Source organism: Mastigoproctus giganteus, chromosome 4 (assembly GCF_048544385.1).
Source record: "Mastigoproctus giganteus isolate SK-2022 chromosome 4, ASM4854438v1, whole genome shotgun sequence".
Taxonomy (NCBI): domain Eukaryota; kingdom Metazoa; phylum Arthropoda; class Arachnida; order Uropygi; family Thelyphonidae; genus Mastigoproctus; species Mastigoproctus giganteus.
Window position 1 is genome coordinate 64,895,322 of NC_143578.1, and position 24,128 is coordinate 64,919,449.

A 24,128-nucleotide genomic window follows, 5' to 3' on the forward strand; every position below is an offset into this window, starting at 1 on the left:
AAAGGTTGAGCAGATGGGTTGAGAGGTGGCAAATGAAGTTTAACATTGACAAATGTAAAGTACTACACATGGGAAACAGCAACCCCAGAGCAATGTATCAACTCTGTGGTACTACACTGACAGTGGTAGAGAATGAAAGGGACTTGGGGGTGGTTGTGCAGGCAGATATGAAGTTCTCTGAGCAGTGCAGATGGGCTGCAAGAGTAGCTCATGGAGTATTGTCAATGATATACAGGAATTTTTCCAGCAGGGATAAGGAGGTGATTATTCCATTGTATAAGGCGATGGTCAGGCCACACCTAGAGTACTGTATACAGGTCTGGAGGCCTCATTTCAAGGAGGATGTAGAGCTGCTGGAACGAGTACAGAGAAGGGCAACAAGATTAGTGAATGGAACAAAGGGGTGCTCTTACGAAGAAAGGCTTAAGTTTTGCAAATTACAGTGTCTGGAGACTAGGCACCAGCGAGGTGATCTGATAGAGGTGTATAAAGCCTTGAATGGTTTAAGCATGCTCAATGCTGATGGGATTCTTCCTCTAGCTCAGAAAAATCACCTGAGAGGGCATAAATTCAAATTGAGGAAAGACAGATGTAGGATAGACGTGCGGAAATTTGCCTTTAGCCAGCGGGTGGTTGGTTGGTGGAACAGACTTCCATCCCTTGTGGTGGAGGTTGATAGCCTAAATAAGTTTAAGGCTCAGCTGGACAGGTATTTTGAACGAACAGAGGGGTGAAGTGGAAGTGGGTTTTTTTTTTTTTTTGGCTGATGCTGCATAAGCTTGCTTTCTTGCATCAAATGCCTCTACTAATGCTAATGCTAATTCCTCATGTGTGAATGTAGATGCAAAATACTCATTCAGTTTGTTTGCTATCTGAGCAGGATCATCGACAGTCGAACCATCGATGTCAAGTGGACCAATCAGATTCATCCCCTTCCTTTTAGAGTTTATATAAGTAAAGAAATCCTTGCTGTTTTTCTTAGCATCTTTTGCCAAGGATTTCTCGTAATCTGCCTTCACCTGCTGAACCTCCTTTGTGACCTGATTACAGATTAACTTATATCTGCCATAGGCTTCTGAGTCGCTTGATAATTTATATGCATCCCATGCATTTTTCTTCTCTGTTACGAGTCTCATTCGTTCATTTGACAACCATTTAGGCCTAAACCTTGAACAATATTTCTTAATAGGTATGAAACTTTTAGTAGCTTCCACGATTAATTCCTTGAATGCTTCCCACTTAGAATTTACTGTTGGTAACATCATCAGCTGCTGCTCCTGCCCACCTGGCTACGGAGGCACCAACTTTTGATTCAAGTGCTGAATTATTTCCTTAGGTTAATGTTTCTGCAGTGAAAAATGTTGAATTTAAATTAAATTTTTATTTTTTTTTTTGCAAAAAACATGCTGGAATTTAAGCAATTCTCTATTGTAAATTGCTGGATTTTAGAGTTTACTGTATACTGATGCATCATCTACCTAATTTATTTATTCAATTTTAACCTCGGTACAATATTTTTTGCTAGGAGGGTTGCAGATTTCATACCTATTTTGACATCATTAATATGATGTATGAACTTATAAATGTAAGTAGTATTACATACAATAGCATTGTAGTTAACCATTAGAAATACTATAATATAAAATTATACTTAGTTGCAGTTTATTTTAGAGTTAATCAATGAGATTTGTTTTCAGTTATTTCACCAGGGCAACTAGTGAAATTTTTTGTGACAAAGCTTTGGCTTTGTATTTCTTACTGTTGAACATATAAGCAGAGCAGTTACATGGAGGAATTGTATTAGCTGGGAAGAAGTATTCAAGGGTCAAGGTTATTAAGCTTAGAGCACCACTGAGTGTTAAAGGTGCAATGTATCCTTCAGAACTCAGAGATAATCAGAGGGGGTGGATCTCCCTTGTTATGAGCTGTGACAGGGTAGTAAGAGTTAAAAGTAACAAGTTGTTTCCAGGGGATGACAGCCTGACTTGCAGGGTAGCAAGGCTAGTGGGTACCGAGTAATTTACAATATTTAAATCTTACTAACTCTACCACGTGCAGACGATTGAAAATGGTTGTCAGTCAGTATCAGGAACAGCCATTGAACAAATATATAAAAAAAAAAAAAAAAAACCAGAGGGATCAGCTACCACAACATCACAAATTAGTGATTCATAACTACTAGGGTATCACAGGGGTTCATGTGCTATTCCTTTCATGAGGCGTAATGAGTTGAGTGCTCCTACACAATTGTATTAGAAAGTGTTTAATAAATGAATTAGAGTTTTTGATTATTTGGTTAGATTCAAGAATTCTTTATAACAGTGAGAATTCCACCTTCATTCATTTTACTAATCTCTCTCAGAGCCTTATAAAACCTCAATTAGGTCACCTCTGAGGTGCTTGGTTGCCAAGCTCTGTAGCCCACATAACCGGTATCTTTCCTCATACAGTTGTCCTTCTACTGATCTCACCATTTGCCCATCTTTGGATCCTTTCAAGAAGCTCAATGTCTTTTTTCAGATGAGGTCTCTATATAACTTGAATAGTATTCCAAATGTGGCTTTACAATTGCCTCATACAGTGGGATTATGACCTCCCTATCTCTATAGGATAATGTTCAATAAATCATCGATAGCACACCATGGGCTTTCTTGGCTGCCTGTTTACACTGTTCAGAAAACTTCATATCTGCTTATATTGCAACTTCCAGATCCCTTTTCTCTTCCACTGTTTTTAATTCAATCCCACAAAGTATATAATTTATTTGTGGGTTGCTATTCCCACAAGTGTACCTTGCATTTAGCAGCATTAAAACAGCTACCACTTCTCTGACCATCTTTGAAATCTGTTCAAGTCATCTTGAAAGAGCGCTGCTTGGTACTGATCATTAACAACTCTGCCAATCTTAACATCATCTGTAAATTTTGACATCAAGCCTTCTATCCCTTCATTGATGTCATTTATAAAAATGAGAAACAACACTGGTCCAAGAACGGATCCTCAAGGAATCCCACTCCTGACGTTACACCAATCTCAAGAATATCCATTAATCACAACCCTCTACCTTCTGTCCTGCAGCTACCGAGCAATCCATCTTAGAATCTTACCAGTAATCCCAACCTCTTAAAGCTTATACAGTAACCCCTCATGAGGGACTGAGTCAAATGCTTTGCTAAAATCCAAATAAACTATATTTATTTGGATTTTAGCTATATTTTTAACTACGTGTGGCTAATGAGCCCACTGCTAACGGCCCATTTTCAGTGTCCACATGAATGAAAGTTTAAAATATGGGCAGTCAGCTCCTTTTTTTAAACTTGAAAACTATATCCACAAGGATTTTGAAACATCATCAAAATTGGCCTCTAAATGGTTGAGTTATTGGAATGTTTTCTGTAACGTTTTCTTTCTAACTTGCTTCAAAAAACTCAATCATTTTTTGCCTTTAAAATTTACATGGAATGCAGTACTGTTTAATCTCTTATTATGATTAGTTAATTCCCACGTCTTTCTCCCAAGAAATTAAAACCAAATAAAGCAAATTACTTCTCAGTTAAAGTTGAACTTGGAAAGGTGCAATTCTGCTCCTATGCTATGTACTAAGCCATCTATTCAAAATAAATGAAATGAAAAATAAAATAAAATGTAAATAAGAAAAGACAAAAAAACACACCTTCAGTAATGTGAATGCGTGACCCCTACTCAAGGAGACATACACCCACATGCACTAGAAATGAGCACCATTTTTATATTAAAAAAAAAAAAAAAAAAAAACAGGAAGTCACAGGCACTGGCTCTTCAAAGGGACATCCACACCTGTGAACTCCAAAGAGGATCATATTTCAGTCACTGACTGCTATCAGGTAAAATGATAAAGGATTTTCCTATTGATCCAAACCAAACAGAACTCAAAATTATAAAGTATGTTATAACCACTACCTCCTATATGTTAAATAAATAAACATAACAGAAAATACAAACTTAACATTGCTTAGCCAGTCAATATAGATCTGAAACAAATGTAAATATGCAAATTAACATTGAACTAACTAAGAATAAACAGATTTAACAAACCTAAATTAAAATCAAATAATAGATAAACTAAAACAATAAAGAAACCAAGTGGTGATTTCAAACAAAAGGAAGAGTGGGACTAAAGAAAATGTTAATCAAAGTAGGAAAGGGGAAGAAGGAAAACAAAAATAATGGATTGTGTTATGTCTATATCAAAAATAATTTATTATAGGAACCAACATGGTTTCAAGTTCTATTCATTACTTTCTGTCTGGTTGAAATTGTACAGAAGACATTCATCGACATTTTGTTAGTTAATGATTGGTCAATGACTGAAATACAATCCTTTTTTGGAGTTCATTATTGCTGATGTCCCTTTGAAGAGCTAGTGCTTGTGAGTTTGCAGCATTCTATTTGGAGTTTGCAAGTGCTGAGATCCCTTTGAAGAGGTAGTGCATGTGAGTTCCTGGTTCCTATTTTCTATTTATCATAAGAGTGGTACTCATTTTTTGGTGGATGTGGGTGTATATCTTCTTGGGAAAGGGATGAGGAGATTGTGCATTTGACTGCTAAAGGTGAATGTTATTTTGTCTTTTCTTATTTATATTTTTATTGTATTTCATTTTGAGCATAGGCTTTGTATACAGAAGCAGAAGTGCACCTTGCCAACCTTAACTGCAGCAGTAATTTGTTGTATTTGTTGTGGGTTTAGTGTTTTCTTTTTCATAAGTCTTAAGTGGTATTATCAATTGGTTCCTACAGTAAAGTTCTTTAATCCTTCCTTGAATTTATTCAAACTACCTACTTCCACAGCTCCAAAAGAGGAATCCTGTCTGTCTGACACTCAATCACTCTCCAGCAAATTTTCACAGCTATCTTGCAACCATTCTTTTCCCATTTAAATTTTTGTTCCCTTGTGCGCATCATTCGAGAAAGAATAAGAATGCCATTAGCATTTATTTTGTAATACCAGAAATGAATCTGGGTGTATACTACTATATAAAATAATATCAAATGAAATAGCCAATAAAGAAAGAATATATCACTCTACATACATGGTGAAATTTCATAACCTATACCTTTTAAACTAAAGACAAACCTCTCAAGGCTGTAGTACGATAATTAATTAGTTCCATCTGGAATCGTGAAGGACATGCATAACATGCATTATTCAATCACAATAATGCTCTGAGCCAGAGCTGATCATCGCATATGACTAGTAGCTTCTCTCATTGTTCCTGCTCACACAAATTGATTCTCACATGACTTTGAAAGGTTCACCTTTAGTTGAAAGAGTAAAAGTTCTAAAGTTGTTATAAACAAACTCAAAGGAAATAACAACTCACCCCAGTAATAGTTGGTGTAATAATAGTCCAGCATATACGAAGCCAGGGATTCAATCTGAATCCTAACATTTCTTCAATGTTATCATAAAAGCGCCCTACACCTAGAGAGATAATTTTATTTTTAAGAACTTTTATTATTTAAATAAAATTAAAGATACAAGAAAAGTGGAATACAAGTTTTAAGGAATATGTGTTGTATTGTTGATTATGAAATCTAATGTTAAAATGGGATCAAAGGACAACTGAACTACCTGTACAGAAATTTAAAAAGGAAAATTTTTCTGATGTGTGTAACTTTAAACCAGGACAGTATTACAAAAAAAAAAAAAAACCTTTGGGGCAGCTTTTGCAAATAGTTTACATTTAGTTTTTGAAAATAAGTGTAGTTAGTGTATTCTTGTCATGGAAATATTGTGAACAATATATCATGTTTTCTGAACAATATATCACTTGGTCCAATGGTTAATGTGTGTGACCACAAATAAGGGGGTTGCAAGTTTGAGCCTGTATGCTGCCACAAAAAATGAATGCACAGCCCATTGTGACAGCCCAGTGTATATGGAATTGAAAATTTGGCTGCCATTAATAATTCAATACATATGCAGTTGTGATGAATCTGTAAACTCTTCTGGCCTTGGCCATCTAGAGAATGAATTGATATTTATTTATTTATTTAAATTGAATATTTCAAAATTTTTTTGAAATAATGAACTTGTGCTGTCTTCAAGCATAATTTGAACAGTTTTTTTTATCTAATTTAAAATGGAGAAGACAAAAGTTTGAAGTTTTCAAAATTATATTATATTGTTGTTCAGAAAGAAAATACTTTTTACTAAAATTTTTCAGCTTTAATTAGTTTAATGCAAAACTTGCCTAGATATTTCATAAGTGTTCTAATCATGTTAGATGTGACATGTGCAATTTAACACTATTAGTAGTATAGAGATGTAATTCTCCTGCATTCGAACAAACTATTCATGGTTATGTCAATGGATAAACCAAATTACAAACTTCTCTAAATTCACAATATTTATTTGTAAAAAGATTAGTTTTTTTTAAAATTTTGCATATTTAGGATATACTGTATTAATTAAAATTTCTAGTGATAGTTAAGTTATATCAGCTAGCAGTCTCATTATTGCACTTAAAAAAAAAAATAGACTACAGTATAGTAAATTAATTTTTCTGTTTCAGTAGCAGGACCCAAAGTATAGCTAGGAAATATTTCAGAGGCATTTGTTGTGGCTAAAGATACAAAAAAAAATCAAATTTTCTTTGAAAATCTCTAGATAATGCTACAAATTAAGGGTTTGAATTTCATTTCTGATGGGGAAGGGGTTATATTTTGGCAGATCCCTTATTATGTTATTTAGCTACTGGAGGTGAGGGAAGTACCAATGCAAAAGGAAACACTAAAACCAAACAGAAATATCATGATGTGATAGCTTTGGTGCTATGGAATCTTTAAATAATTTAAAAATATTATTTCATTCATAAATAAATTAGAAAATTGGTTTAAATAATGATGTATTTATAAGTTTATCATGATTCCAAAAATTATTCTTTTAACTATTTATTTTATTTTGGAGTATAGATTTCTTCTATTGGGAAAATTAAATATATGCTATGGTATCTTATAAAAATGTTGTCCCCTATTAAATATTGCTTAGTGGGTTTTCCAAATTACAGTGAACAGAAAATTTACTAGTTCTGAGCGAGATACTGCATATGTAAAGTTTATGACGAGTTCATTCTATTTTCCCCACCCACATTATCCATCTTACTCAGAAAGTTAAGTATTACTTCCCCATTTTAGAGAAAATCAGCTAATCAGTTTTGATTCATGTATTGCATGAATAGTGGCATAACTAGGGTTGTTGGCACCAGGGCAAATAAAAAAAAAATTGGTGCCCCTTGAAAACTGTTCTTTTGGAATTTTTGCATTTTTTAACCATAAAAAGGCATCACCAAATTTAGCATCTAGGGCATGTGCCTCACCCTAGTTATGCCACTATGCATGAACCTTAAAATTTATGCCAGAGTCAATATAAAAATAATTATAAAAGAAATGCATTGGCAAATGAGTAATTCAAGGTAATAAATCAATAGAATGGTTGCATTCATGGTTCTGTTGCCAAGATCACAGTATACCTAATCACAAGGACTTTAAAAAGAGGAATGCCAGCATTTATATGTGACAGTGTTTTTAAAATATGCTGCAATATTAAAAATTTATATGTTCTCCCTCCTCATGTTGGATCTGCTACTGATTTCTTACAGAAAATTAATGTAACATTTAGTGTGAGACATCCATAGAGTATTACAAATATGAGACACAAACACATATCTTTCCAGCAGGGTGAGACTGCCAGGTTCTGTGGTGTTAGAATGGATTTTCAGAAGTTTTCAGAAATAGAGAGAAGGGGGTAAAGGACTTGTCAGTGTACATTACGTACCATACACCCAGGCCACAGCTCCACACTCAAAGACACAGAACCACAGCAGAGTCATGCCGCTGGCCGAATAATAGTCAAAAACTTGGAAGACGTACATACCGCCCTAGAAAATGAGTAGTAAATTAAAGTAAAAAATAAAAAATATTAATGGCCTATAGATGGCTCTTGAATATCACTGGTTAAACAAATCGTGATAACTATATTTTTTTTCTCCTACACAATAAATCATTATTGGGACTCTTAAGAACTTTTTAAAAATTTACAAATTAATATATTAAATCTTTAATGGCCATATTCACAAAAATGTAAACTTACCCAAAACTATAAATTATCTGATTTTCTTTTTGAAAGATGGCTTAATTAAAAAGATTACAACTAATACCAATTACTGGAACTCTGCTGTTTGCTGTGCATACATTTATAATAAGCATATCCTAATAGAAGTAACATTATAGTAAATACAGCATTGTCATATAATAGTAGTTAATACCTATTACTGCTATTAGTGATCAAAACCATAAAAACATAATACTACTCAGAAATGCATTGAAGAAGTTCTGCTAAATAAATTAACCCTAATAATTTAATTGGTATACTTCATTTTATTATGTTGACAGCTTCATCAACAAAATTCTTAATTTTAACATGAAAATAGTGATCTTTCACATTTTTGACTTCCCCTATCATGTGGTAGTTCGTAGACTGAATAAACCTTATATGCTGTCCTCCCTTAAGCAATATCAAGTCATCCTAGTGCCCAAGAAACCCAACCCTGTATTCTCTCAGATTTTAGGCCTATATAAATTTGTTCTCCCTTTCTAAGCACTGCTTCAGTATTATATTAAACCATATTCCATCCACTATGGTCTCTCTAATCAATTCACCAAATCTTGTTTATACTGGTCACTTTGATTTATCAGGCATGGAATTCTTACTCGTTGAGCATGAAGTATGTTTTAGATACACTGCCTGCTTTTTCATACCATTTCAAATCCTTTGTTGCTAAGTCCATTGTCCAAAATTTATGAAATTCCTGGGTCTCTTTGTCTTTTACTTTTTTTCCTTTTGAAAAAAACAAAACAAAAAAACAATGCAAGTTTAATTCATATAATCACAGTATTGTAAAGTGTACTAGTACAGGTCTTCCCTAAAGTGGTGCACTCTCTGGCCATCTTGTTTGTATACCTTTTTAAAGTTCCTAATTTTTTCTCATATGCCAGCAATATTATGTTATTTATTTACCTCTGAATCCTCTGTGGTTAACATTCCCCAAGCTGCACTTTTACATAATAAAGTTTGTTTTGATTTTTTTATAACTTTTACATCACTTTGATTTGATCTGTACAGAAAGGATGGGGGGGTGTCATGCTTTTAGTTAAAAAAACATTATATTTAAGGTAGTTGTTGTTATTTGGTTTTTAGGAGCATTAGCAACTAAGGCCATATTGCTCCGGGATATGCGGTGGTCATTCCCTGACCTTTCCGCATGCTCCGTATTTGGTGGTGACGGGTTCGAACCCCGGTCTAATCAAGAAGCGTGTGCTACGCACTGCAGCTCCTTCCCACCTGGCTACGGAGGCGCATATTTAAGGTAGTTTTTTTTTTTTTTTTTTTTTATTTGGTAGTTGTTGGCGCATTGGCTTCTGTGGCCATATTGCACCTCCCAAGGTTTTTGCAGTACTTTGATCCAAGCCTGAGTCGGGAATCGAACCCGCGACCTTTGGGTTGCCGGGCAGGTACTTTGCCCGGTCGGCTATTTAAGGTAGTGAATCCAGTCGGCATGGGGTGGTGGCCAATGCAATGTTGAGTCAGTTTGGTGACATATGCATGGAAAAATAAAAATGACAGTAGGAGTGTGTTATAGGCCTAATGACTAAACAACTATACAAAGAAATAGAGTGGGTCAGTAAATCAGAATGTGTTATAATGGGGGATTTTAACTTTCCAGATATTGACTGCAACTTGTGTAGTTCCAGTCAATATCCACACAATAGCAGGACTATTGTGGATTTACTAGATATTTTTTTACAGTGGCATATTAGATGTTAGTGTTATGTTTGTTATTTGGTTTTTAGGAGCATTAGCAACTAAGGCCATATTACTCTGGGAATATGCGGTGGTCATTCCCTGACCTTTCCGCATCCTCCGTATTTGTTGGTGACGGGCTTGAACCCCGGTCTAATCAAGAAGCGTGTGCTATGCACTGCTGCTCCTTTCCACCTGGCTACAGAGGTGCCCTATTTGAGAGGCAAGAAGAGGAAGCAATATTTTTGATCTGATTAACAGCAGCAGTTCTTCATGCATTAAGAATCTGCAGATAAAGGCCAAATGAGTGGTAATGGTGACAATGTACTGATGTGGGATTTATTTTAAAGACATTTACCAACCAGGGTACCATTAGGACCTGGCCCTTTCTTGGCAACAACACTATGCAAAGTTCTTCTGACATCTTTTTGACAGAAGATGACAGGAGGCATTGAATGGAGTATACTGGGAATGGTAGGAGGTGGTTTACTAAGAAACTATCTAGAAACCTTCCATCTGATCAATATTAGCCAGTGTGGATTTTTTCAGCATTCAACCACTGGTGATATACTGGCTTATTTTACCCATCTATGGCCAAATTCAACAGAAAAGTTCAGCGAAACTCAAGCAGTTGATCTTGACATTTTAAAGGTTTTGATCGTGTTTGGCATAAAGGTCTTCTAAGTAAGCTTCCATCTTATGGTTTGCTGCTGTTTTTTCTAATTGGGTATAGTTTTCCATCAGCTGCAGTGACCACTCACAGCAGGTTACGGTAGATGTTTCTCTGTCTTCTAACTTCTCCACTAATGCTGGTGTTCTCATGGGTTTAGTTCTTCCTTCCACTCTTTTCTTCTCTTGTATATAATGGCCTTCTTCCACTAGCTGTAATTTATATTCACAACCAATTCATTAAATTTCCAGTAGAGCAAAGATAACTTAGTAAATTTCAATCCTTCTAAACTCAGTTCTGTCCTATATCTTGCAAAAGGATTCTTCTGCTCCTATGCTTATCTTCGACAACACTCAGATTTCTGAACAAGGTCACAGATCTCTATTAGGGACTACCCTGACTTTTAATCTCTCTTGGCATAAACACATCACAAACACTGCTTTCTCTGCATCTAAAAAACTGGGTTTTCTCTATTACTCTCAGCATTACTTTTCTCCTGAACAACTAGTTATCTGTACAAATCTCAAACCTGCCCTACCATGGATACTGTTCCCACATCTGGGGTAGTGCCTCATAATCTCTCTCTCTCTCTCTCTCTCTCTCTCTCTCTCTCTCTCTCTCTCTCTCTCTCTCTCTCTCTCTCTCAGGCTTCTAGACTCCATTCAAAAAAGTGAAGTTAAGTTAATTAATAACCTATCTCTTCAAAGTCTCTCCACTCTCTGTCTCACAGACTTTCCGTTTCTGCTGGAAGCCTTTTCTATAGATACTTCCATAGACACTGTTCTTCTGAATTGGCTTCTATAATTCCTCCCCCTCTTTCTTCCAAACCAGTCCAAACACATACCACAAGCAGTCAGAATCCTTTTACCATCCAACTTCAAACTAACAGAACCAACTTTTCTTCTTTCTTAATTATTGATCTTTCTTAATTAATCGATCAATTCGGCCCTGGAAAGATTGTGCAAGGCTGAAGGGGTAGAATTTTTTTCAGCCTGGACTGTACTTGTTAACAGGAGAGATTGCTTCTACAGGGATGGGATACACTTAAATAGAAAGGGTGCAAGAATATTTGCTGATGCTATCGAGGCAGTGTTAGGTGGGTCGGAAAACTGCTAGCTTGGGGGGAGACAAAGACTAATGGATTAACAGTAGCCACGGGCATAGGTGAAAGAGATTCTTGCACTGCTTCTATTGGAATGAGCAGAAGCCTGAAAAACAAGATGCAGGATATTTCAGAGACTGCTGGAAGTCATTGCGGTACAAGTAAACACATGGGTTGTGTTAGGGTAGCTAAGAATAGAAACAGGTGCATGTATACTTGCATGTACACTAATGCTAGGAGTTTAGTAAATAAATTTGATGAATTTGAGGTATTACTCAAAACATCAAAGGCAGATATTGTTGGGATATCAGAGACGTGGTGTCACACAGATATAAGGAATGCAGAACTGGAATTTGGGGAGTACAACGTCTACAGAAAGGATAGACAGGATAGGAAGGGAGGAGGGGTTAAGCTATTAGTTAAAAAACACATAAAATCCAAGGAAGTGAAGCCAGTTGACATCGCTGGACAGTGCAGTGTTGAGTCAGTTTGGTGTGACATAAGCATAGGTAAATCAAAATTGAGAGTAGGAGTGTGCTATAGGCCTAATGACTCTGATGAGTATAATAAGATACTGTACAGGGAAATAGAGTGGGCCAGTAAATCAGAGAGTCTTATAATGGGGGATTTTAATTTCCCAGATATTGACTGGAATTTGTGGGTTGGTCACTCACACACTAGCAAGGCTTTTGTGGATTTATTGGATGATTGTTTTCTACACCAGCATGTTCGGGAGGCAACTAGAGGGAGTAATACTCTTGATCTGATTATCAGTAGTGATTCTTCATGCATTAGGAATCTGCAGATAAATGAACCACTGGGTGGCAGTGATCACAGTGTGCTGAAGTGGGATTTACTCAAGGAGGTAACTACCATCAGAGGTAAAGGGAAGGGTTTTTGCTTTCGTAAAGGAGACTATGCTGGTCTGAGACAGTATTTAAATTCTATACAGTGGGACCAACTGATGATGTTACCAACAGCAAATTCAAAATGGGAAGCATTCAAGGAACTAATCTTGGAAGCTACCAGGCTTTACATACCAACCAAGAAATATTGTTCAAGGTTCAGGCCTAAATGGTTGTCAGATGAACTAATGAGACATATGGCAGAGAAGAAAAATGCATGGGATACATACAAATTAATGGGTGACGTGGAAGCCTATGATAGATATAAGTTGGTCTGTAACCAAGTCACAAAGGAGATTAGGCAGGCAAAGGCAGATTATGAGAAATCCTTGGCAAAGGATGCAAAGAAAAACAGAAAAGAGTTCTTTACCTATTTAAACTCAAGAAGGAAAGGGATGAATCAGATTGGTCCACTGGATGTTGATGGTTCAACAGTTGAGGATCCAGCTCAGGTGGCTAACAATCTAAACGAGTATTTTGCATCTACATTCACACATGAGGAGTTATTCAGGAAGGGGAATGTCGTAGGTGAAGTAAACATTGGCAGTGAGCTAGATGATTTTCTAATAACTGAGAGGAAAGTGGAGGAGAAATTGTTGAGGATAAACATAAAAAAGGCACCCGGGGTGGATGGGATCTATCCAGTTATATTAAAGGAGGCAGCAAAGGAAGTAAGCAAACCCCTAGCCATAATTATGAGAGCTTCTTTGGACTCAGGGGAGGTACCCATGGACTGGAGATGTGCAAATGTAACCCCAATTCACAAAGGAGGATCAAAGGCTGACACAAGTAATTATAGACCTGTTAGTTTAACTTCGGTTCCAGGAAAATTAATGGAGGCACTGGTTAAAGAAGCACTGCAGGATCATCTGGACAAGAATTCAGTTATAGCTCAGACACAGCATGGGTTTGTTAAGGGCAGGTCTTGTCTGACCAATTTGATTGGATACTATGATGTAGTCACAAAAGAACTGGATGCAGGGAATAACTTTGATATTATATATTTGGATCTTAGAAAGGCTTTTGATACTGTTGCGCATGGAAGACTGCTGCACAAATTGGAGAATTGTGGCATTCGAGGCAAATTGCTGCTATGGATAAAGGGATGGTTGAGTGGCAGAAGACAGAGAGTGGTAATCAATGGACACTGCTCAACGTGGACTAATGTTATTAGTGGAGTTCCTCAGGGTTCAGTGTTGGGTCCATTGTTGTTTTCTGTATTTATAAATGATATTGATGATGGTGTATCAGGCTTAATGTCCAAGTTTGCAGACGATACAAAGGTTGGCAGGGTTGTTAAGGACACTACTGATACTATGCTGCTGCAACAGGATCTGGAAAGGTTGAGCAGATGGGCTGAGAGGTGGCAAATGAAGTTTAACATTGACAAATGTAAAGTACTACATATGGGAAACAGTAACCCCAGATCAACGTATCAACTCTGTGGTACTACGCTGACAGTGGTAGAGAATGAAAAGGACCTGGGGGTAATTGTGCAGGCAGATATGAAGTTCTCTGAGCAGTGCAGACGAGCTGCAAGAGTAGCTCATGGTGTCTTGTCAATGATATACAGGAATTTTTCTAGCAGGGACAGGGATGTGATTATTCCCTTGTATAAGGCATTGGTCAGGCCACACCTTGAGTACTGTATACAGGTCTGGAGGCCTCATTTCAAGAAGGATGTAGAGCTGCTGGAACGAGTACAGAGAAGGGCAACAAGATTAGTGAATGGAACAAAGGGTTGCTCTTACGAAGAAAGGCTTAAGTTTTGCAAATTACAGAGCCTGGAGACTAGGCATCGCCGAGGTGATCTGATAGAGGTGTACAAGGCTTTGAATGGCTTGAGCATGCTCAATGCCGATGGAATTCTTCCTCTTTCTCAGAATAATCACCTGAGAGGGCATAAATTCAAATTGAGGAAGGACGGATGTCGGATAGATGTGCGGAAATTCGCCTTTAGCCAGCGGGCAGTTGGTTTGTGGAATAGACTTCCATCGCTTGTTGTTGAAGTTGATAGCCTAAACAAATTTAAGGCTCAGCTGGACAGGTATTTCGAACGAATTGAGGGGTGAAATGGGAGTAGTGGTTGTTTTTTTTTTTTTTTTTTTTTTGGCTGATGCTGAATAAGCTTGCTTTCTTGCATCATATGCCTCTACTAATGCTAATTGCTTCAACTTCCATTTTTCTGGAACATCCTCCCTTCACATGCATTTCCTGAAATTTAAATTTATAGAAATTCAAGTCTAATATCACAAGTATCTTCTTTCATGTTCCAAACCCATGCACGGTAATAAGTAATACAGGTTCTAATATCGTTCACATTTGAGATTTTCATTAAAAAATGGGGAGAGGGGTAATGTGAGTGGGACAATCGTGATGATGTTACAACAACAAATTCTAAATAGGAAGCATTCAGAGAAGTAATCATATCAATTAAGAAATACCATTCATGGATGTCTGATGAACTGATGAAACTTGTGGCGGAGAAGAAAATGCATAGTAACATATGATCATGTGAAACAGAAGTCTAATGGTAGGTATAAAGTAGTCTGTAATCAAGTCACAAAGAAGGTTAGGCAAGCTAAGGCAGATTACAAGAAGCATCTGGCAAAGAATGTCAAGTAAAGCAGCAAAAATGTCCTTACTTATATTCCTATATTAACAGTAGAAGGAAAGGGTTGAATCACATTGGTTCACTTGATGTCGATTGTCCTGCTCAGGTTGCTGACAAAGTGAATAGGTATTTTGCATTTACATTCATGCATGAGTTCTTTAGGAAGGGAGAATGCCACAAGTTCATCAAAATCTAACAGGGAGTTAAATGATTTTGTGATAAATGAGAGGAAAGCGAAAGAGAAATTGTTGAAGCTTAACATAGAAAGGGCAGCTTGGGTTGAAGGGATCTATCCAATTATATTAGGAGAGGCAGCAAAGGAGGTAAGCAAACCCTTAGCCATAATTATGATAGCATCTTTGGATTCAGGGAAGATCCCTGGACTGGAGATGTGTAAATGTCTCTCCAATTCACAAAAGTGGAATCAAAATGTGACGAATAATTATTGACTGATAGCTTAATTTCTTTTCCAGGGAAAATAATGGGTTCACTGGTTAAAGAAGCAATGCAGGACCATCTAGATGAGAATGCAATTACATACTGCAGTTACATCATGGATTTGTTAAGAGGCAATCTTGTCTGCCCAATCTGATTGGATACTATGATGCAGTAACCAAGGAACTCAATGCAAAAAATAATTTTGTTAACACATACTTAGATTTCAGGAAACAATTTGATATAGTGTTGCACATAAAAGAATGCAGTACAAATAGGAGCAGTGTGGCATTAAGGGCAAGTTACTGCTCTGGATAAAGGGATGGTTGAGTAGGAGAAGACAGAGTGTGGTAATTAATACTTAAAGATGTAACTACCATCAAGGCTAAAGGGAAGGGCTTTTGCTTTTCATAAAGGCGACTACAGGGGTCTCAGACAGTTTTTAAATTCTGTACAGTGGGATCAACTGATGATATTACCAACGTTGAATTCTAAATGGGAAGCCTTCAGAGACTTAATCTTGGAGGCTACTAGGCTTTTCATTCCAACTAAGAAATACTGTTCAAGGTTCAGGCCTAAATGGATGTCAGATGAATTAATGAGGCTCGTGGCAGAGAAGAAAAATGTATGGGATGCATATAAATTATCACGTGACACAGAAGCCTATGGCAGATATAAGCTTGTCTGTAATCGAGTCACAAAGGAGAGGCAGGCGAAGGCAGATTACGAGAAATATTTGGCAAAGGATCCAGAGAAAAACAGCAAAGACTTCTTTACTTATGTAAACTCTAGAAGGAAAGGGTTGAATCAGATTGGACCACTTAACATTGATGGGTTGACTATTAATGATCATGCTCAGGTAGCTGTTAAATGGAATAACTATTTTACATCTACATTCACACATGAGGAGTTATTCAATGAGGGGAATGCCAGAAGTTTATCGAACTCTAACAGGGAGCTAAGTGATTTTGTAATAACTGAGAGCAAATTGGAGGAGAATTTGTTGATGTTAAACATAAGGAAGGCACCTGGGGTGGACGGGATCTATCCAGTTATATTAAAAGAGGCAGCAAAGGAAGTACGAAAGCCTTTAGTCATAATTATAAGAGCTTCCTTGGACTCGGGGGGGGGGGGGGAGGTTCCTATGGGCCAGAGGTGTGAAAACGTATCTCCAATTCACAAAGGGGATTCAAAAGGTGACACAAGTAACTATAGACCTGTTAGTTTAACTTGTTTGGGGAAAATAATGGAGTCACTGGTTAAAGAAGCATTGCAGGATCATCTAGACAAGACTACAGTAATAGTTAAGACACAAGCATGGGTTTGTTAAAGGGAGGTCTTGTTTGACGAATTTGATTGGTTACTATGATGTGGTCACAAAGGAAATGAATGTCAAAAATAATTTTGATATCATATACTTGGATTTCAGGAAAGCTTTTGATACTGTTGCACATGGAAGACTGCTGTACAAATTGGAGGGGCATGGCATTAAGGGTAAGTTGCTACAATGGATAAAGGGATGGTTGAGTGGAAGACGACAGAGGGTGGTAATTAGCATCAGCATTAGTAGAGGCATTTGGTGCAAGAAAGCAAGCTTATGCAGCATCAGCCAAAAAAAAAAAAAAATAAATAAAAAAATAAATAAAAAATACCCACTTCCACTTCACCCCTCTGTTCGTTCGAAATACCTGTCCAGCTGAGCCTTAAACTTATTTAGGCTATCAACTTCCACGACAAGGGATGGAAGTCTATTCCAGCAACCAACCACCCACTGGCTAAAGGCAAATTTCCTCACGTCTATCCTACATCTGTCTTTCCTCAATTTGAATTTATGCCCTCTCATGTGATTATTCTGAGCAAGAGGAAGAATCCCATCAGCATTGAGCATGCTCAAACCATTCAAGGCTTTATACACCTCTATCAGATCACCTTGCTGGTGCCTAGTCTCCAGACACTGTAATTTGCAAAACGTAAGCCTTTCTTCGTAAGAGCACCCCTTTGTTCCATTCACTAATCTTGTTGCCCTTCTCTGTACTCATTCCAGCAGCTCTACATCCTTCTTGAAATGAGGCCTCCAGACCTGTATACAGTACTCTAGGTGCGGTCTGACCATTGCCTTATACAAGGGAATAATCACCTCCTTATCCCTGCTAGAAAAATTCCTATATATCATCGACAATACACCATAAGCTACTCTTGCAGCCCATCTGCACTGCTCAGAAAACTTCATATCTGCCTGCACAACCACCCCCAGGTCCCTTTCATTCTCTACCACTGTCAGTGTAGTACCATAGAGTTGATAAGTTGCTCTGGGGTTGCTGTTTCCCATATGTAGTACTTTACATTTGTCAATGTTAAACTTCATTTGCCACCTCTCAGCCCAACTGCTCAACCTTTCCAGATCCTGTTGCAGCAGCATAGCATCAGTAGTGTCCTTAACAACCCTGCCAACTTTTGTATTGTCTGCAAACTTGGACATTAAGCATGATATACCATCATCAATATTATTTATAAATTCAGAAAACAATAATGCACTGAACCCTGAGGGACTTCACTAATAACATTAGTCCACGATGAGCAGTGTCCATTGATTACCACTATCTGTCTTCTCCCCCTCAACCATCCCTTTATCCATAGCAGCAATTTGCCTCCAATGCCACACTGCTCCAATTTGTGCAGCAGTCTTCCATGAGCAACAGTATCAAAAGCCTTTGTAAGATCCAAGTATATAATATCAAAGTTATTCCCTGCATCCAGTTCTTTTGTGATTGCATCATAGTATCCAATCAATTTGGTCAGACAAGACATCCCCTTAACAAAACCATGCTGTGTCTGAGCTATAATTGAAGTCTTGTCTAGATGATCCTGCAGTGCTTCTTTAACCAGTGCCTCCATTAATTTTCCAGGAACAGAAGTTAAACTAACAGGTCTATAATTACTTGTCGCCCTTTGATCCTCCTTTGTGAATTGGGGTCACATTTGCACATCTCCAGTCCATGGGTGCTTCCCCTGAATCCAAGGAAGCTCTCATAATTATGGCCAAGGGTTTGCTTACTTCCTTTGCTGCTTCCTTTAATATAACTGGATAGATCCCATCCACCCCAGGTGCCTTTCTTGTGTTTATCTTCAACAATTTCTCCTCCACTTTACTCTCAGTTATTACAAGATTCTCTAGCTTACTGCCAGAGTTGAATACACCTCTGGCAATCTAATCAATGGACACTGCTCTTCGTGGACAAATGTTATTAGTGGAGTTCCCCAGGGTTCGGTGCTGGGCCCATTGTTGTTCTGTGTATTCATCAATGATATTGATGAAGCTATATCAGGATTAATGTCAAAATTTGCAGATGATACAAAGGTTGGCAGGGTTGTTAACAACAGTAAAGACAGTATGCTACTCCAACTAGATCTGGATGAGTTGGGCAAATCTGCTGAGAGGTGGCAGCTGAAGTTTAAGATTGACAAATGAAAAGTACTGCAAATGTACCAACTATGTGGTACTACACTCAGGGAAATCTAAAATGTAAAAGACCTGGGGATAATTGTGCAGTGAAATATGAAGTTTGCTGAGCAGTGCAGATGGGTTGCCAGGGCAGGTCATGGAGTCTTCTCAATGATACATAGGAATTTTGCTAGCAGGGACAGCGAGGTGATTATCCTGTTGTACAAGGTAATGGTCAGGCCACACCTAGAGTACTGTGTACAGGTCTGGAGGCCTCACTTTAGGAAGGATGTAGAGTTGCTAGAATGAGTACAAAGAAGGGAAACAAGATTGGTGAGAGGAACAATGGGGTGCTCTTACCAAGAAAGGCTTAAATTCTGCAAATTGCAGCACCTGGGGAGTAGGCACCTGCGAGGTGATCTGATTGAGGTGTATAAGGCCTAGAATACCTGGGTTGAGCAAGCTGAATGCTGATTGAATTCTTCCTCTTGCTCAGGTTAAGAACCTGAGAGAGATAGATTCAAATTGTGGAAAGACAGTTGTAGAATGGATGTGCAGAAGTTTGCCTTTAGCCAGCAGGTGGTTGATTGGTGGAACAGATTTCCATCTTTTGTTGTGGAAGTTGATAGCCTAAATAAATTTAAGGCAGAGCTGGACAGGCATTTGGAACGAATGGAGGGGTGAAATGGGAGGGGGGTTTTTTTTGGATTTTTTTGGCTGATGCTGCATAAGCTTGCTTTCTTGCATCGTATGTCTTGCCTCTACTAATGCTAATTAATGGATACTGCTCTTTGTGTATTTGTCGAGCCCCCACAGTTCAGTGCTGGGCCAATTATTATTTTCTATATTTATTAATGATACTGATGAAGGTATATCAGGCTTAATGTTTAAGTTTTTAAATGATACAAATATTGGTAGAATGGTTAATGACAGTAATCAATTTAAGCTACTGCAATATGATCTAGAAAAATTAGGCAGATAGACTGAGAAATGGAAATTTAAGTTTAACATTGACAAATCCAAGGTACTGCATATGGGTAGCAGTAATCCCAGATTAATGTACTAAATGTATGGTACTACACTCAGAGTAGTGGAAAATAAAAAAGATCTGTGGGTAACTGTGCAGTCAGACGTGAAGTCCTCTGAACAGTGCAGACAGGTTGTCAGGACAGCTAATGGAGTTTTTTCAATGATAGTCATGAATTTTGTTAGCAGGTATAAGGTGGTGATTATCCTATTGTATAAGTGGTTAGAGTGCATCTTAGGTACTGCATACAGGTCTGGAAGCCTCATTTTAGGAAGGATGTAGATCTGCTAGAATGGATACAGAGAAGGGCAAATGATATTGGTAAGGGAAACAAAAGAGTGATCCCCCTCACCAAGAAAGGCTACAGTTTTGTCCAATGCAGCATCTAGAGACTAGGCATCTGCAAGGTGATCTGATTGAGATGCTTAAGGCTTTGAATGGATTAAGCAAGCTCAGTGCTGATAACATTCTTCCTCTTGCAGAGACTACATGCACAAGGAGGCATAAATTCAAACTGATGGAGGATTATTGTAGGACATATGTGTGGAAGTAGTTTGAATAAATTGAAGAAAGAACTATTCAAGGGATGGACAGGTGATGTGGGAATTTTTTTTGTTTTTGGCTGATGCTTTATAAGCTTTATTTCTTGCAGCATTTACAATTATTAATACTAAAAAGAATCATTGAAGTGAGTGATATGAGCCAATGGCTTCGACAAGACCATGAAAATATGCTTTGCAAAAGAAGGGAATATTCAAGGTAACATTGCAAGAATTGTATTTTTAAAATTTTTTTTAATGAAAATCCCAAATGTGTAAAGTATTAGAACTTATAGTACAGTACCTAGTACTGTGCATGCATCAAAGACTGAGAAGACAGATCCATACCTGTTGATCAGGCATGAATTTCTGAAAATTGTAATTTTCAGGAAATACATTCAAAGGAAATTTGTTCCAGAAAACCCAAGTTGAAGAGATAAATGAGGAAAGAGAAAAGTTCATTGTGAGTCTTTAGTTGGCCAGTGAATGGATAATGTTGAGTGGGTGAGGCATATGTTTGAACTGGTTTTGAAGAGAGTGGGGAGGAATTACAGATGCCGGTTCAGAAGAACGGTGCCATGGAAGTATCTATAGAAAAGGCATTCTGAATGCCAATGAGACAGAATGGATGGACTATGTACGAGATTAGTCACTAATTAACCTGAATTCCTTCTTTTGAATAGAGTCTAGAACAGGAGTGGTGAACCTTTTTAAGCATGCATGCCAAAATTGGCTGAATCTTTTAAAAAAACTACCTTCGCATGCCCCTCGGAATTTTTTGCATGCCCCTCAGAAGGCAATAGTCAAGACATTTAATCACACAATTTTATCACAATTTTGTCAGTACGTCTCACCACTCCTACTTCAAACAATTCACTGCATGAATACAGCTATTTACTGAATGGCAGGACATCACTACATGCCTGACAGAGAGAGGGAGAGAGAATATGCATGCGCAGGTCAAAATTCAAGGTAGATTCCTGGAATGATGTTTTGAAGTTTGAAATTTTATTGGGACACTCTGAATTCCGTGTGCCCAAAAAATTTGTATGCGTACCATGGATTCGCCACCCATGATCTAGAAGCTTGAGATGTTTTATAGGCACCACCCCTAGATGCGAGAATATTATTCCACAGTAGGGCAAATTTGAGATCTGTACAGAGTGAGTAGTGGTTTAAAAGAAATATAAGACTGAAGGATAAGACTTTATCTGCATCAATAAAACCCAGTTTTATTGATGCAGATAAAGCAATATTTGTAATGTATTTATTCCAAGAGGATTTAGTAGTCAGGATAATTCCTAATAGAAATACATAATCTTATCTAGAAGTCTAGGTAACATTTAAGGAATTTGTGGGGGATATTTGAGGAGTTGAAGGTGTTTGCAGGTGGAATATAGTGTGCTATAATCAGCAAAACTACAGATTGGATTTCTAGTCAGTGGAAGGTCATTAATGTAAAAGAGGAACAGTGGGAGAAAGAACTGAAACTTGGCGATCATCAGAATTAGTGGTGAAGTTAGAAGACAAAGAGATCTACCCTTAAGTGATGGTAGATCTCTTTGTCTACGAGTCAGTGAGCAATCAGAGAGAAAACTGGATACCCAATTACAAAAAACAGTTGGAAATCCATAAGATGGGAGCTTGTTTAGAAGACCTTTATGTCAAACATGATAAAAGCCTTAAAAATGTTAAGAGCAACTGCTTGAGTTTCAACAAATTTTTACCAAGTTGGGTAACATAAGCCAATATATAATCAGTGGAGCAACACTGATGGAATTCATATTGGTGCAATTTGCTGATAACTGGAAGGGAGGCATTTGTCTCCTTTTTTTAGGAACTGACTGGAAATGTGCAAATTTCCAAGCAGAAGGGAAACATTGGTAGAATAAGAAAGTATAAAAAGGCAAGTCAGAGCAAGAGCACATGTTTTAAGAACAAGTGGAGACATTCCATCAGTGCTTAGCACTTTCTTTGCATTAAGATTGTTCAGAATTCTTCTAACATTGTTCTATTGCAAATGGAAGGTACCATGTGAAGTGTTTGGTATGGGAGGAGATGACTTGCCATTGACATAAGAGTTAAAAGATGAGATGCTAGTAAGTCAGCTTTATATTTAGCTGAAGATGGAACAGAACTATCAGGTTGTAACAGAGGTGGGAACAGAGATGGAAGTTCCACCATTGGAAAGAGACCAAAATGATAGACTACCATTTGAATAATATACATAGGTTTAATCAAATATTGTTGTTCTATACTTTCAGTCTCCAGTCTGTACAGAGTAGGTCTAGATTAATCAACGATTACAATTGTATTTGCCAGTAATATGTTTGAGAGGTAATTAAGATTGTCCAATTTTGTTTAATTATGAGGATATATTGGCCTCTGGGACTACTAAATTTTGCAGAATTTCTGGAGGAAGAAAGAAATCCTCAATGTTTGGAGTGTTGTCAAGCCTGTAGGTTCAAGAATTTTTGTCAATGAGTATCAGAATGTTAGTAGGTTGTGATAGTTTGCTCTTAGGGGTTAGGAGCGAATGGGGAGAACTGTTTTAGATATGATAACTAGTTTCTTCATGCTTTTATTTATCCATCACAAATCCAGTTTTCTAGGTTCAGAAAATAATGAGGACAGGTTGTTGGGGGCAGATAACAAGATGACTACACACAATTATATTACTAGATAGACACACTGGACATACTGCATGATTGCTTTGGTGTTCGTCAAACCAATTACACAGTATATCCTTCATTTTCTTTCATTACCAAAAGGACTGAAGGGCTTTTGGCTTTGTTTTTTTGTGTTATTATAGTAGTACAAAACATTCATTTAAACAGAATCCTATTGAATACTTCTTTATAAAAATTGCTGGGGCATGATTTTTGAGCACCCTATATTTTAGACAATTAACACACTTATAGGAATTTCTTTAGAAAATGTGTCTAAGCTCACTTTGGTCCATACAGTGTGACTCAGAAATAGAGAACATTATTTCACAAATATGTTCCACACAAAATTAAAATCAAAAGTCAAGTAACAGTTTTGGATTTAAAGCAATATTATCAAGTCGTATGACTTCCAACTTTCATAATGTTATTTCTGTCATTAGAAGCACTTGCTTACACTACTTGTCATTTTCTGAAAATGATTATATTCTGATTTTTGCCACCATTTCTTACACAACAAAAACACTATCAAAAAACTAGCATTCCTTGTCAGGCATGCTAGTTTTGCAGAATATTTTATATAAACAGTGTATTCATGGTTACACCAAATGAATCAGTGGTCAATAATGTACCATTTAATGTGACTGATACAGTTAGATTAGAGTAAAAATCCCATTATTACAGAAAATATCATAGTAACCTATTTAAGTATCATTATATTGAATCATTGCAAAAATAGTGGAACTCAGAATATTAACAACAGCCAAGTATTTCAATATGCCCCTTGTGCATAGCATATGACAGGAAACTGTGACAGCTGCAGCAGTCAAATATCACTATTCTTTTCCATAGGACCAATGTTCCAACAAATGTGTGTTTGTCATTAT

The 24,128-nt window shown here is 37.2% G+C and overlaps 1 protein-coding gene across 1 annotated transcript in view; it reads right to left on the minus strand.

Annotated features, from left to right (window-relative positions):
* Positions 1–24,128, minus strand: part of LOC150086801 (sodium- and chloride-dependent taurine transporter-like) — a 299,102-nt gene that overhangs the window by 35,611 nt on the left and 239,363 nt on the right. Inside the window, exons 10-11 of the mRNA XM_090372759.1 lie at positions 7,817–7,919; positions 5,361–5,461 (exon numbers count right to left, since the gene is read on the minus strand). Of these exons, the coding sequence (XP_090228885.1) occupies positions 5,361–5,461; positions 7,817–7,919 (204 nt within the window). The remainder of the gene's footprint in view (positions 1–5,360; positions 5,462–7,816; positions 7,920–24,128) is intronic.